Source organism: Elephas maximus, chromosome 3 (assembly GCF_024166365.1).
Source record: "Elephas maximus indicus isolate mEleMax1 chromosome 3, mEleMax1 primary haplotype, whole genome shotgun sequence".
Classification (NCBI taxonomy): domain Eukaryota; kingdom Metazoa; phylum Chordata; class Mammalia; order Proboscidea; family Elephantidae; genus Elephas; species Elephas maximus.
Genome location: NC_064821.1, coordinates 182,611,224 through 182,626,156, shown reverse-complemented (window position 1 = coordinate 182,626,156; position 14,933 = coordinate 182,611,224). Strand labels below are relative to the sequence as shown.

The 14,933-nt window shown below is 37.7% G+C and overlaps 1 protein-coding gene across 2 annotated transcripts in view; it reads right to left on the bottom strand.

Moving 5' to 3' along the window:
• Positions 1-14,933, bottom strand: part of SASS6 (SAS-6 centriolar assembly protein) — a 41,063-nt gene extending 26,130 nt beyond the window's left edge. Inside the window, exons 1-7 of one of the 2 annotated variants that reach the window (XM_049880257.1) lie at positions 14,533-14,933; positions 9,151-9,211; positions 6,684-6,763; positions 6,169-6,273; positions 3,320-3,491; positions 2,755-2,820; positions 1,785-1,904 (exon numbers count right to left, since the gene is read on the bottom strand). In XM_049880257.1, coding sequence (XP_049736214.1) covers positions 1,785-1,904; positions 2,755-2,820; positions 3,320-3,491; positions 6,169-6,273; positions 6,684-6,763; positions 9,151-9,211; positions 14,533-14,597 — 669 coding nt within the window. In that variant the 5' untranslated portion in view covers positions 14,598-14,933. The remainder of the gene's footprint in view (positions 1-1,784; positions 1,905-2,754; positions 2,821-3,319; positions 3,492-6,168; positions 6,274-6,683; positions 6,764-9,150; positions 9,212-14,532) is intronic. The other variant, XM_049880256.1, reaches the window with a different exon arrangement.

Here is a 14,933-nt window from a genome sequence, read left to right as displayed (position 1 = left end):
GAATAATAAAGATGTAATATCTTCCTTTACAACATTAAGAAATTAAAAGGCAAGCCACAGAGAAAGTATTCACGATGCATATATCTGACAAAGACTCACATGGAGAATGTACAAAGAAAGCACAGAAATCAATAAGAAAAATACTGATAGTCCAATCTAAAAATGGGTTAAAGATTTGAATAGGCACTTCACAAGAAATATCCAAGAGGTCAATCTGCATATGAAAAGTGTTCACCATCAATATGAGATACTATTACAAACCTCCAGAATGGTAGTATAAACTGGCATACCCCCTCTGGAAAATTGTGGCAGCTTACACTAAAGCTAAACGTACGTCTACCCTAGAACTCAGCCATTTCATTCTTACATATATAGCCAAGAAAAATAAGCACATATGTCTACAAAAAGACATGTGTAAGAATGTTTACAGCAGCTTACTTAATAACAGAAAAATCAGAAACAAAATGCCTATCAATAGGAAAATTCATAAATTATGGTGTATTCACATAATAGGCTACTATGCCACAGTAAAAACAAACACATAGGAGCGTAACTGAACCTCAGAGATACTATGCTGAGTAAAGGAAGCCAGACACAAATAAGCTCATGTTGTATGATTCCACTTACATGAAGTTGAAGAAAGGGCAAAACTAACCAGTGATGACAGAAGTCAGGAGAGCAGTAACCTCCTGTGATAGAGTGTGCTACAGATTGGGAAGGTACACAGGGAACCTGGAGGGTGGTACAATTTTCTGAATCTTAATTTGGGTAAAATTTACATGAAAAAAATCATCAAGCTGCATGTTTAAGAGTAAAACACTTAATAAGGTGCAAAAAGATAAAACTAGTATGAAAGAAACCATACTGTAAAAGGTAAAAGAGAAATCCACACGATAAAGCAGTAGAAAATGATAATCACCTAGGAAAAGTGAGCAAAGTATACTAAAAGTAATCCACAGAAAAAAATAAAATGGTCAAAAGGCATATTAAATATGCTTATCTTCACTAAAAATCTAAGAAATATGAATTAAAACAGGTACTACCTTAGCACCTATTAGTTGGCAAATAATAAAAAGAGTTAATACTAATTTCAAAAGCATAGGGAAATAGGCACTCTCATATACTATTTCTGAGATACACTTTTAGTATGACCTTTTTGGGTGGCAAATTTGCAGTATTTATCAATATTTTGGAAACCTCTATCGATATTTGGAAATATCTAGCAATTTTTTTTTATCAATATTTTATATAGGTAAGTTACAACCTCACTTCTAGGAACAAGGAATGTTCATTGCTGTATTGTTTGCAATAACCAAAATTTCAAAGTATTTAAATGCCCATGAGTTGGAGAAGTAGTTAAATAATTTAAGTGACATCCAAACATGAATACTATGCACCCACTGAAAAAGAATATCTGAACTGATATGTAACATATCTACATAGGAGCCCTGATGACAGTGGTAAAGAGCTTGGCTGTTAACCAAAAAGTTGGCAGTTCGAATCCCTCAGTCCATACTTGGAAACCTTAAGGGACAGTTCTACTCTCTATACGTGTGTATATATATATATATATACACACACAGATATACGGTATTTATATGGTATATATATATATACACACACACATATATGGTATTTATATGGTATATATATATACATGCACACACACTTCTGTAATGTTTGAAATTTTCAAAGCAAGCAAATATTACTATTACAATTAACAAAATGATCAATAGCGATAAAATATAAAAATATATTTTTCTAGTTCCCTTTAATATTCATACCTGTAAGGCCTTTTCCTTCTCATTTGTTAGTTCCAGAGAATGCTTATTTGTCAGTGCTGCTGTGTGTGATGCCCATTCATTCCGTAGCTTATCTAGTTCCTGGATTTTTTCTGATAATGTCTGTATTAGAGTTCAATATAATATATTAAGATAGTCTCTTTAAATATTTATACTTCTGATTAGAACATGGAAATATTTACCAGAGTATTAAAGACAACATAATCACATCTTTTCAAGACATACTCAAAGCATTTTCCTATACTTTTTTTTTTTTTAAGAAAATCGAGATTGGAATAAAAGCAATTTTAGAGCTAAAATAGCCCACAGGTAAAGCTTAACTATCTTTTAACCTTTTGTTAATTCAGTCTGGCTCTTCACCACCCAATCCCTTCCTCTGGCATTAAGAAGAAAAGTAACACAAAGGTCCCCAAGATGGGTCAGGCTGTGCAGGGATATTTTCTGCCTAAAGCCATGTAGCCTGTCAGATACTTTGTCCCTCAATTTCAAGGACAAGGGCCAAAAGATTTAGCTAAAACTGAAAGGATGATAAGCTTACAGGGGCCCAACAGAGGAATTAATTCTAAACCTAACAGAAGGACGGGAAAGAAAGAAAGGTTTAGAAGCCAGGAACTGAAAGGACATTTTAGCCAAGAGAAATGAGATGAATTAAAAGCGGAGCAGAAAACTAACATGTGACCAATACTTTTCATGCATTATTTTAACAAAGACATAGAGATAGGAGAGAATGTGTCATATTTTGGGGATAAGAGAACTGTTTGGATGTAATAAAGTATCTAAGAGAGAAAGCATCAGATTTAAGATAACTGGTAGGGGAGGGCAGCAAAAAGGAGAGGGAATTCAATGGTAGCATGCTTTCAAAAAAAATACACAAAAGCTTGGGTATGATTCAAGAAGCAACTCAGAGCCAATGACTGGATGACTTACAAGGAAAAAATGAATCCTGAATTACCTTTTGTGTCAAGTTCAGTTGCCTAGTAACATCATCCAGTGATTGCGTCAATGATAATTTTTCTTCCTATTTATAAAAATAAAATTATGCAGTTTATAATTTAACACAATCATCTGTAGCTATGCTATTCAAAGTGCAGCAAAGCGTAACATCAGCATCCCCTGCAAACCTGTTAGAAATGTGGAACCTCAGGTCCACCTCAGACCTTTTAAATCAGAATCTGCATTTTAATAAGATCCCCAGATGATTTGTATACCCATTAAAGTTTGAGATTCCCTGATCTACAGCATTTGAATAAAGAGACTTTCTGAAAAACTCCTGAGACATTTCTATGTTTTCTTGTGCCATATGCCTTATACAGTTATACAGCACTTTGTACTTTGTCCCTTGATGAAATGAAAAAAGATAAAATGAAATAAATGTATTACATGTTATAAAAACTTAACTGGACATCTTTAAATAGCTTTGTTTAGAAAATACAAATGAATGGCAATATGGCTGTTCAGTGATTTATAAAAGACTTCCTATTCATATTTTAAAAGAATAACTTAAATTTAAATCTTACCTTGCTACATTTCAAACATCCTGCTAGAAATTTCTTTATTTCCACATCATTTCCAGGTAAAAGTTTTAGTGAAAGGTGAGTAAGATGCTTAAAAGGATTTGTCTCCACCACATTTAAAAATGCAGGTGAGTTATCCAAAATGGCTGCTGGAGACACTAACTGTAGCAAAAACCTTGAAAACAAAGGGTCACATTGTAATATATTCACAGGATAGTGAAACTCTTCCACTAAATCAAGAGGTCCTCTACTTAGAAGGATCAGGAAAGGAAGAATTATAGAAGCAAATAGAAAAGCTGAAAGATGGGATAAATTAGACAAAAAAAGAAAAGGGATTGACTGAAACACAGTGAGTATAAGTCCATGAGTTAACAGATGGGGAGAGAGAGAGAAAGCTTAAACTAAAATCAAAACCAAACGCAAAACACACTGAGTATCACAAAAGTAACTAGGATATTAACTCCTTACTCCGAAAGTTGACAATCTGAAAGATGGAATTAAGCAGTTATCTTTACTGTATGAATTTTCAGAGTAATCAAACAGCCCTAGTTGAATGAGGAAAAGTTCTTCTCCGTAGAATTATACCTACCAAATATTAAAGGAATGATAAAAAAAAAAAAAAAACTACTTGGTAGCTCCTAATCAAATAATTGATTAAAACAACAATCATCAATTAACAAAACGAGCAGATAAAAAGTTGTGGTGAACTTTATAATGAAAAGATCAGGTACCAAATCTACCTAACTATGAATACACACACATATACACAAACACACTATCTTAGTCTTTCCTTTTTCCATGTTCATTATAAAAACATATACTTGATGTTGTTAAATATTTCAGATAGCTTTAATGGCTTTGTCAAAACCTAAAAATTAAAGGTAATTGTTACGGATTGAATTGTGTCCCCCCAAAAATGTGTGTCAACTTGGCTAGGCCACGATTCCCAGCATTGTGTCGCTCTTCATCATTTTGTGATCTGCTGTGATTATTCTATGTTGTAAATCCTAACCTCTATGATGTTAATAAGGCAAGACTGAGGCAGTTATGTTAATGAGGCAGGACCCGATCTACAGGTTTAGGTTGTATCTTGAGTCAACCTCTTTTGAGGCATAAAAGAATTGAACACAGAAGAAAGGGACCTCATGCTGCCAAGAAAAGAGGCAACAGTAGTGGAGTGCATCCTTTGGACCTGGGGCCCCTGCAGCGAGAAGCTCCTAGACCGGGGAAGACTCCTTCAGAGCCAACAGAGAGAGAAAGTCTTCCCCTGAAACTGGTGCCCTGAATTCGGACTTCTAGCCTCCTAAGCTGTGAGAGAATAAAATTCTGTTTGTGAAACCCATCCACTTGTGGTATTTCTGTTATAGCAGCATTAGAAAACTAAGACAGTAACTATTCCTGATTTTAATCATAAAAAATCATAGTTCCTTAAAATCTGCTACCTAAATGAGCCCTAACCCCAGATTTAAAAAAATAGATAGGGTTTTAATAAAGACAGGCTGTGACTCCGCACTTGCCCAGCTCGCCTCACTCCCCTTACCCTGGTCTTGACTCTGTCAGCCCTCTCTTTACTTAAAATTTTGGTCTTTTGTTCAGCATGCATTGACTATGCAGAGGCATTCCACTGTGTAGATCATAACAAATTATGGATAATGTTGCAAAGAATGGGAATTCCAGAACACTTAATCGTGCTCGTGACGAACCTATACATAGACCAAGAGGACATCGTTTGAACAGAACCAGGGGATACTTCATGATTTAAAATGAGGAAAGGGGCGTGGCAGGGTTGTATCCTTTCACCACACTTATTCAATCTGTATGCTGAGCAAATAATCCGAGAAGCTGGACTATATGAAGAACGGGGCATCAGGAGTAGAGGAAGACTCATTAACAACCTGCAATACGCAGGTGACACAACCTTGCTTGCTGCAAGTGAAGAGGACTTGAGGCACTTACTGATGAAGTTCAAAGACCACAGCCTTCAGTATGGATTACACCTCAACATAAAGAAAACAAAAATCCTCACAACTGGGCCAATAAGCAACATCTTGATAAACTGAGAAAAGATTGAAGTTGTCAAGGATTTCACTTTACTAGGATCCTTAATCAATGCCCACAAAAGCAGCAGTCAAGAAATCAAACAATGCATTGAATTGGGCAAATCTGTGGCAAAAGACCTCTTTAAGTGTTAAAAAGCAAAGATGTCACTTTGAGGACTAAGATGTGCCTGCCCCAGGCCATGGTACTTTCGACTGCCTCATATGCATGCAAAAGCTGGATAATGAATAAGGAAGACCCAAGGAGAATTGATGTCTGTGAATTACGGTGTTGGTGAAGAATACTGAATATACCATGGACTGCCAGAAGAACAAACAAGTCTGTCTTGGAAGAAGTACAGCCAGAATGCTCCTTAGACGCGAAGATGGCGAGACTTCATCTCAAATACTTTGGAGATGTTATCAGGAGGGACTAGTTCTTGGAGAAGGACATCGTGCTTGGTAAAACAGACGGTCAGAGAAAAAAGGGAAGACCCTCTTAGATGGAATGGCACAGTGGCTGCAACAGTGGGCTCAAGCATAACACAATTGTGAGGATGGCACAGGACCAGGCAGTGTTTTGATCTGTTGTATATAGGGTTGCTATGAGTCAGAACCAACTCAACTGCACCTACCAACAACGAAGACAATGCGTTAGATTTTTTAAAATATTGAATTAAGATCATTAAAGGGTTTTTTAAAATAATAGACAGGAATACTTATAATACATGGAAAATATTTTGCCACCCGCTTGTCTTTCAAAGAAGAGTTTGTCTGCACAGAAGTTTAATAGTGTAGTGCTCTCATGAGACCTACCTTGGAATTTCTTTGACATGTTCTTGAGTACACTGCTCAAGGAGATCTACAAATTTTTGTGGGAAAGCTAAGAAGTCTACCAGAAGACCTTGCTGGAATTTCAAACTAAACAAAAAACAGGAAAAAAAAAATTTTTTTAAAGAAAAAATACTTAATTATTACACTTAATCATAATTAATGCCATGAACGATTCTTTTTTTATTTACTGTAATGACCATTATAATCAAGAATTATGGTAGAGAACTTTGATTTTTGTAGAATTTACCAAAGGGAGAAAAATTTAGCTAAGGTTCCAAATTTTTTGAGCTGTTTTAAATAGAACTCTGATAATCTATGATACACTTATTTCCAAAACATCCTGAATAATTACAGTATAAATACAGTGTTCTCAAAAAATCTAAATGATCCTAATTGATATGTTTCAAAAAGAACAGTATCAATACATTCATAAAACTTAGAAACCAATTTATTCCTAGATTAAGTATAATTTGAGGCCAGAAAAAAAAATTAGTTACCTCTGAAAATCTTCCTCAGATATAACGAGGTTATACAGGAAAAAGGGATCAGTATCGTCAGTCAGACGAATAACTAAATCCTAAAAGAAAGATTGTTTTTTAATGTTTTCAGTAGATCTAGCTTTTAGTAATTTTAGTAATTTCTTCCTTCTTGGAAGTGAAATCATTCAATAACACCGAGGTCTAACAGTTATATTTCAGATGGCTTTGTTTTCTGCTGCTGCTGACTTTTCATTAGTCTTTCTAGTCTTAAAAGCTTATGTAGAAGTAGGTACTCCTTGAGGGCCACATAAACCAAACCCATTGCTGGCCACACAGGGGTCTGTAAAAGTTAATTAAATGCTAGGAATCCAAACTATTGGAATATCATCTAATCAGAGGCTTAGTAAAACAGATCCAGCCCTTGCTGCACTATGATACCATGACAAAAATATTCTTTACCACATATTTTAAGTTTTCCTCAAGTTAACTGGTCTGGTGTTTCAAATGGCTTTGAACCAGTTTGGTTCTGTTCCAACCTCTGCTGAGAATTTGCTTTTCCACCCCAGATATACTAAATCAGAATCTACAGTTTAACAAAATCCTCAAGTGATTCTTATGTATAATAAAGTTTGAGAACCACGGCTCTGGTGGTGGTTCTCAGAATTGGTCCCTAACCAGCGGCATTAGCAGCGCCTGGGAACTTGTCAGAAATGCAAATTCTCAGAAAGGGTTTGAAACAGAACAAACCAGTTCAAAGCCCTGGTTTCAAAGTGGCAAACACAACAGCAGAACTGACTATCATTCACTCTGGAAAAGGACTCAGGCAGAAGACAAGGCAGTATCAGATGACATGTACCAGGGCTTCCTCCAGGGCTGATTCTCTCCTATTCCAGGTAGCCACTGACATGCAACCCCATCTGTTTTCAATTTCAAATGAAGCAGGTACCTTTCATAAAGACCACTTTCCAGATAGCTAAATTTATACGTGTGGCAGATCATCACAGAAGCTAAAGCTGACAGAAAAGCTGGGGGCAGACTACCTAATAAGCAAAATATGCATGGGCTTACTTGTGCTTACTTACTAATTAACCTGTAGTGAAAGGTAAGTTAAAACAATTAAGCCCTTGCATATCTTGCTTACTGGTTAATCTGCCCCTGAGAAAAGCACACAGAAATAATATACTTCAGAGAACACTGGCATAAGGAAAATAGGCAAGCAACAAGATGATGGAAGACTAACAGAGAAATAAGCATTAAAGCTAAGAATAAGTTTTCATTTTGAAATTAAAATCTACTCATGGCTACTAAGGAACTGCTAGAGACTTAAAAAATTCTAAAAGACTCATAAAGCAGGGCTAGAAAAGGAAGAATTACAGCAGACATAAGAAAAGAACACGTAGAAAGTATAAAACATAATCCCTACCCTGGAAAATTAGCAATCTGGGTATTTGCTGTTTCAGAATGCCCTGTTCTTAAACAGCTCCTATTTTAGCACTTCATGAATCCAACCCAAGGTGCTATTTAAAAAAAAAGAAAAAATTGAAGCTGCTATTGAAAGAGGGTTAATATTGCTAGGTCCCTGAATGTGTTTAAGGAAGAGAGAAAGGAAAAAGCATTTTAAAATGAGAAGGGGATTAAGAAAGAGGTTGATAAGAAAAGAATCAGTGGCAGACAGAAAGGTAGTGACATTTTTTTGGGGGGGATCCTCTAATATTAACCTATTATACATTTTTTCCTTCTCACATATGTGTTAATTTAAATTAGATGGTAGTAGAAGCAATGAAAACATCACACGAGGGGAAGGTAGGCTAAATCCTGGTTATTGTGAAACAGCCAGAATACAGAAAGACCAAGCTCCTATCCTGCCTCTCACCTTTCCTCCTAGTCTAATTCCATATATCTCTATTTCACTTCCCTACCTATCCCTAAGTCCTTAAGGAAGGTGGTGACAATAGTTTCAGTAGCAAGAGGTTCCAAGTTTCAATTACAGTAGATGAAAAAAAAGCTCAATATGGTAGTTTGAAGCTCAGAATGTTTGGTAGTTTATAGGCCACACCGTATTTCTTAGCCCTTTATTCTATACCATTAGCTCTGTTAATGACCCATAAACTTTTGAAAATCATATGACACTGATGCTCTAATGATCTAAATACCTCTCTTGAAAAGGTAAAGTAAAAGAGTCAAAAACTAATACCTCTCTTCAGTGCTTCAATTTATTCTGTTCTCATATTTACACCATGAAATGCCAATTCTATAGGGTACCAATATGTATTCAAGCAACCTACAGATGCACTGGGCAAACTTAAGGGCCCCCAAGGCCCCAGTTGTTGTTGTTCTAGTAGATTCCACCACCCCAGATTTACAACAGTTAAAAAAATGGCCCAAAATTAAAAAGCAAAATGATGTAACAAAGTATCTCACATTCTTAAAGAACAAAAATTATCCATAAAGTACAGAAATATTTCAAAAAGAAAAAAATACCAACCTTTCTGTGAACTGGGTTAGAAACTGATTGTAGTTCAATGCTCACTCTAACACTTACTCTCCTGTGTGAAAAGATAGGTCCAACTATCAGAAAAATTCACATGAAATGACTTATCGCTGACATTTGTTTTAGCTAAAGTTTTCAGCCTTAAGCTACAAGATCTTCCACAGGTATTCCCTAATTTATGAATAGATGTTTGGAAAGCACACTGGATTTGAAGTTTAAGTTCTTGTTCTTCCACCAGGATTAAATGAGATAAACATTGTAGAATGCCTAGTACTAGCCTGGTATAGACTAACATTACTGCCTTGATTCTATTAAAAGATAAACCACCAATTTAATAACAACTTTTTACATTAAAAAATATATACCATTTCATTGATCTGGCATTTCCTTAAAAAGTAAGAAATAGAACTACCACACAACCCAGAAATCCCACTCCTTGGACTATATCCTAGAGAAATAAGAGCTTTTACATGAACAGACATACACACACCCATGTTTATTGCAGCACTGCAAAAACACGGAAGCAACCAAGGTGTCCATCAACGGATGAATAGATAAATTACGGTATATTCACACAATGGAATACTATGCACCAATAAAGAACAGTGACAAATCTGTGAAACATTTCATAACATGGAGGAACCTGGAAGGCATTATGCTGAGTGAAATTAGTCAGATGCAAAAGGACAAATATTGTGTAAGACCACTATTATAAGATCTTTTGTGGTTAGGAGAGGGGGGAGGGAGGGAGGGTGGGAGAGGGTTGTTTACTGATTAGATAGTAGATAAGAGCTACTTTCGGTGAAAAGGAAGGACAACACTCAATACAGGGAAGGTCAGCTCAACTGGACTGGACCAAAAGCAAACAAGTTTCCTGAATAAACTGAATGCTTCAAAGGTCAGCAGAGCAAGGGCAGGGGTTTGGGGACTATGGCTTCAGGGGACATCTAAGTCAATTGGCAAAATAAATTCCATTAAGAAAACATTCTGCATCCCACTTTGAAGTGTGGCTTCTGGGGTCTTAAATGCTAACAAGTGGCCATCTAAGAGGCATCAATTGGTCTCAATCCACCTGGATCAAAGGAGAATGAAGAACACCAAGGTCACAAGGTAATTATGAACCCAACAGACAGAAAGGGCCACATGAATTAGAGACTTACATCATCCTGAAACCAGAAGAACTAGATGGTACCCGGCCACAACCGATAACTGCCCTGACAGGGGGCATAACAGAGAACCCCTGAGGGAGCAGGAGAACAGTGGGTTGCAGACCCCAAATTCTCATAAAAAGACCAGACTTAATGGTCTGACTGAGACTAGAAGAATCCCGGCAGTCATGGTCCCCAAACCTTTTGTTGGCCCAGGACAGGAACCATTCCAGAAGACAACTCATCAGACATGGATTGGACTGGACAATGGGTTGGAGAGAGATGCTGATGAGGTGTGAGCTACTTGTATCAGGTGGACACTTGAGACTATGTTGGCATTTCCTGTCTAGAGGGGAGATGGGAGGGTAGGGGGGTTAGAAACTGGCAAAATGGTCACAAAAGGAGAGAGTGGAAGGAGGGAGTGGGCTGACTCATTAGGGGGAGAGTAAGTGGGAGTATGTAGTAATGTGCATATAAGTTTATATGTCAGAGACTGACTTGATTTGTACACTTTCACTTAAAGCACAATAAAAATTATTTAAAATATATATATATATACCATTTCAAATAATCAGATTGATGTATAACAAACCAAAACCACCCACTGCCGTCAAGTCGATTCCGACTCATAGCGGCCCTATAGGACAGAGTAGAACTGCCCAAAAGAGTTTCCAAGGAGCGCCTGGCGGATTTGAACTGTTGACCTCTTGATTAGCAGCCATAGCACTTGACCACTACACCACCAGGGTTTCCACAGATTGATGCATAAGAACATAAAATGTGAATATTAGAATTGCTTAGAAAGTTTAAGAATCACAAAGATAATATATTCCCTTCCCTTATGCCTACATAAGAAGTTTTTCAGAGCCACAAAATATACTACCTAAAATCACAAGTCCTATTTTTTCTATAAGGTTAATATCATAGAAGCAATATAGCACACTCTATCAAAAAAAACTCAATAAAATAAACTATTTCTCAAAATAAATGCCATATTCTGAATGTGCATAAATCTATGTAACATATTCTGTCAGTTAGATTTGGCTAGGTGTTCTCTTAAAAAAAAAATCTTAAATATCACGTATTGGTAGAATTGGAGTCTAGCCCACCTCTGCTACCTAGTAGCTATGACCTGAAACTCTCAATGCAAACCAATAACAGCTATTCTAAGTCAGATGCTGTGTTGGGTGCTAAGGATACAAACAGAAATAAACACGGTCCATGTCCTCAAATTGAGAGCTAACTGAATGATTTTTCCCCAGATTTGCTTCTCATTGCCTTTTAGGTCTTCAGAGAGGAGTGAAGAGTTACTAACACTACTGAATACCTGCCAGGTATTTTACATATATTATCATCTTATTTAACAAGTAATCTTGTTAAGAAAATATTTTGTCTCACCAAGGAAGAACCCAAAACTCACAGAGGTACAGACTCATTTAGGGTCACACTGTAGAGTCCCCACTGGAAGTCAGGTATTTCACCTATACCATGTTATCTTATAAATGAGTAAGGACAATTAAGGAAACCCTCGTGGCATTGTGGTTAAGTGCTATGGCTGCTAACCAAAGGGCTGGCAGTTCAAATCCACCAGGCGTTCCTTGGAAACTCTATGGGGCAGTTCCACTTTGTTCTATAGGGTCGCTATGAGTTGGGATCGACTCGATGGCACTGGGTGGGGTTTTTAAGGACAATTAATGTGTTGGCAGTTCGTATCCACCAGGCACTCCTTGGAAACTCCATGGGGGCAGTTCTACTCTGTCCCATAGGGTCGTGCTATGAGTCGGAATCGACTTGACGCGATGGGTTTGGTTTGGTTTTATTGGTTAAAAGGCAACTTCAAAAAGGTCCTTGTAGCGAAAAGATTTAAGATAGGCCTTAAAAGTGATAAAAGAAAGAACATTTGAGGCAGAGGCAACATCAAGATTAAAGGTATGGTATAGAGAGAGTACTAGGTACGTTGAAATGATAACAAGTAGTCTAGTGTCAGCAGAAAGGAGTTTAGGAACAAAACTGAAAAAGCAGATCACTTATATTACATAATGCATTAATCACATTTTATTAATAGCTAATGTTTAGTGGGTGCTGATTATGCTCTAGGCACTGTTTTAAGCACTTTATATATATTAACTCATTTCATGTTCACAATAATACCATGAGGCAGGTACTAATATCATCAATTTGAAGATAAGCATAGAGAAGTAATTTGTGCAAGATTAAACAGCCAATAAATGACAGAACTGAGATTTAAACCCAGGTAATCTGGCTCCAGCACTTAAACTCTTAACCTATGCTATGTGGCCTCTCCAAGGAAAATTTTTTTTTGTTTCCCCTACTAAAGTGTGAGTTCCTTGAGGATTAGAATAACTTTTTTTTTGTTGGAGAGCTAAATAAGCTTTACAACCTCAGCACCTAGGACAGTTCCTGATACGCAGCAGGCAGTCACAAATATTTCTTGAACTAAAAACTAGTCTTGAATACTTAATTAAAGACTCTGGATTTCCCCCCCCCCCCCCATAGGTCAGGGTCAGCAAACTTTTCCTTGTAAGGTGGCGGACAGGAAATATTCAGGCTTTGCAAGCCATAAGGTCTCTGTCACACTTACTCATTTCTGCAGTTGTTGCACAAAAGCAGCCACAGATAATACATAAACAAATAGGGGTGACTGTGTCCCAATAAAACTCTATTTGCAAAAACAGTGGGCCATCCAGCCCACGGGCTGTATAGATGATCGAATATACGAAAGGTTTCTAAACAGGAGTGAAAAGTTTGAAATAGTGTTTTAAGAAGATAATTGTGATGATAATGTAATAAGATGAAGAACAGCTAAGAGCTTCAACAATGGAATCATGGTGCTCCCCTTTCTGTTATCTTTCTATAATCATTCTAGAACAATACCATTCAATAGAGATATAATGAAAGGCACGAATAGGAGCCATAGGTGTAATTTTAAATTTTCTAAAAGCCACATTTAAAATTTTTTTAGCTAGAACTAATTTTAATAACGTATTTATTTAATCCAATATATCCAAAGTATTGTCAATTTAACACAATATAAAAATTACCAATAAAATATTTTGCTTTTTTTTTTTCACCATAGTAAATGAATTTTCAAAAGCTGGTGGGCATATCAACTTGGATTAGCCACATTCCAAGTGTAAAGTAACCACACGTGGCTAGTGGCTACAATACTGGACAGCACAGAAAAATGTCCAATTAAAACAACATACATATCACCATACACAGCTGCTGTTTTGGTACCACCTCTTTGCCTGGCTTGTCAATTTATTGGGCCCTAATTCTGAACCACATTAATAGCAAATCAATAAATCAATATTTTCATTTTTAATGTTACATTTTCACACCTGTCCCTCATAACCATGTGGGGCAGGCATGTTATTGTATCTGTGGTACAAGTGAGAAATGTAGGGTTTTGAGGAGCTAAGACAGAGCTACTAAGTGGTGGAACTGAGAAAAAAATTTAAATCCCTGACTTCTAGTCAAATTTCTCTATTTAAGTCCCAAGAGCACCATCTCCTTAGCCAAAGTTCCAGTTTTGCATTTATCTTTAAGACTAGTCTGTATCTCCTCTCCCACTGTACTGTAAACTACAGGAAGACAAAGACTGTTTTTCTTGACCATTGTATCTCCAGTTTTGAGCAAGCTGTTTTGCTAGTAGGTGATATTTTTGTATGGTTTCTGGTTTTTCCTTAGTCCATTAAACGTTAATTTCCGTTTTTAAAAATAAGTAATGTTTAGAAGAACAAAGTACGCCATTAAAAGGATTTTTTTAAAGAGTTAAATTTACTTCCAATAGAATCCAAAGGAAAGAGATAAAAAGGCTGAAACCCAGGCCTGAGTTCTAGTGCTGGCCCTGCCGTGAACTCGGTGAGAGCTCTCCCATAAATTATTTTACCCTTCTGGGCCAGAGTTATCTGTCAAAGGAGGAGAGTGCAGCTATAATCACGACTGCGTTCAGCACTAGGATTTTTGACATGAACTAGATAGTGGTCGGCTTCCCATTTCCTTACACCCCTCCTTCGGCCCCCTCTGCAACAGCGAGCTTGGTGACAGCGGTGCCCATTAAGTCCCTGCTGGCTGTTCTCGCTCCTTCCACGCAGGCCGGCAGTACGTTCAGCCGCGGTCGGTGCCCACTGGCCGGATCCGCCATCTTTCTCCCTTGGCCCGACCCCAACCGCCACCCGCCGGCAGCGGCTGGCGCCGACCTCACCTTTCTTCGCAGTCTTTGCATTTCACCTGCAACGGGACCAGTTGCTGGAAGAGAACCTGGCTCATATTGGACCGCTGTCCCGGCTGGTGTGAGGAACGGTCCGAGAGGCCCGGCCTTCAGCACCAGCCTGAAAAGCGCCTGGGCCCTAGTAAAGTTTGAGTTTGGCGCTCGACTCCCGCAGAGGAGGCGGGGAGAGAGAAAAGGGAGGAAGACGGAGAAAGTTTGGACTTCGCCAGCCACCGTCAGTTTCTTCCGGTTTTGCGAAGGATGGCGAGAAGAGACGGTTGTGGCGGTTCCGGAAATTAACCTGTACGACGGGACGCGAGGCAGCCATGTTTGTTAAGGGAAGGGGACCCGAAGGAAGCTGACAACTTTTCTTCTCATCTTCAAGCGCTCGACGC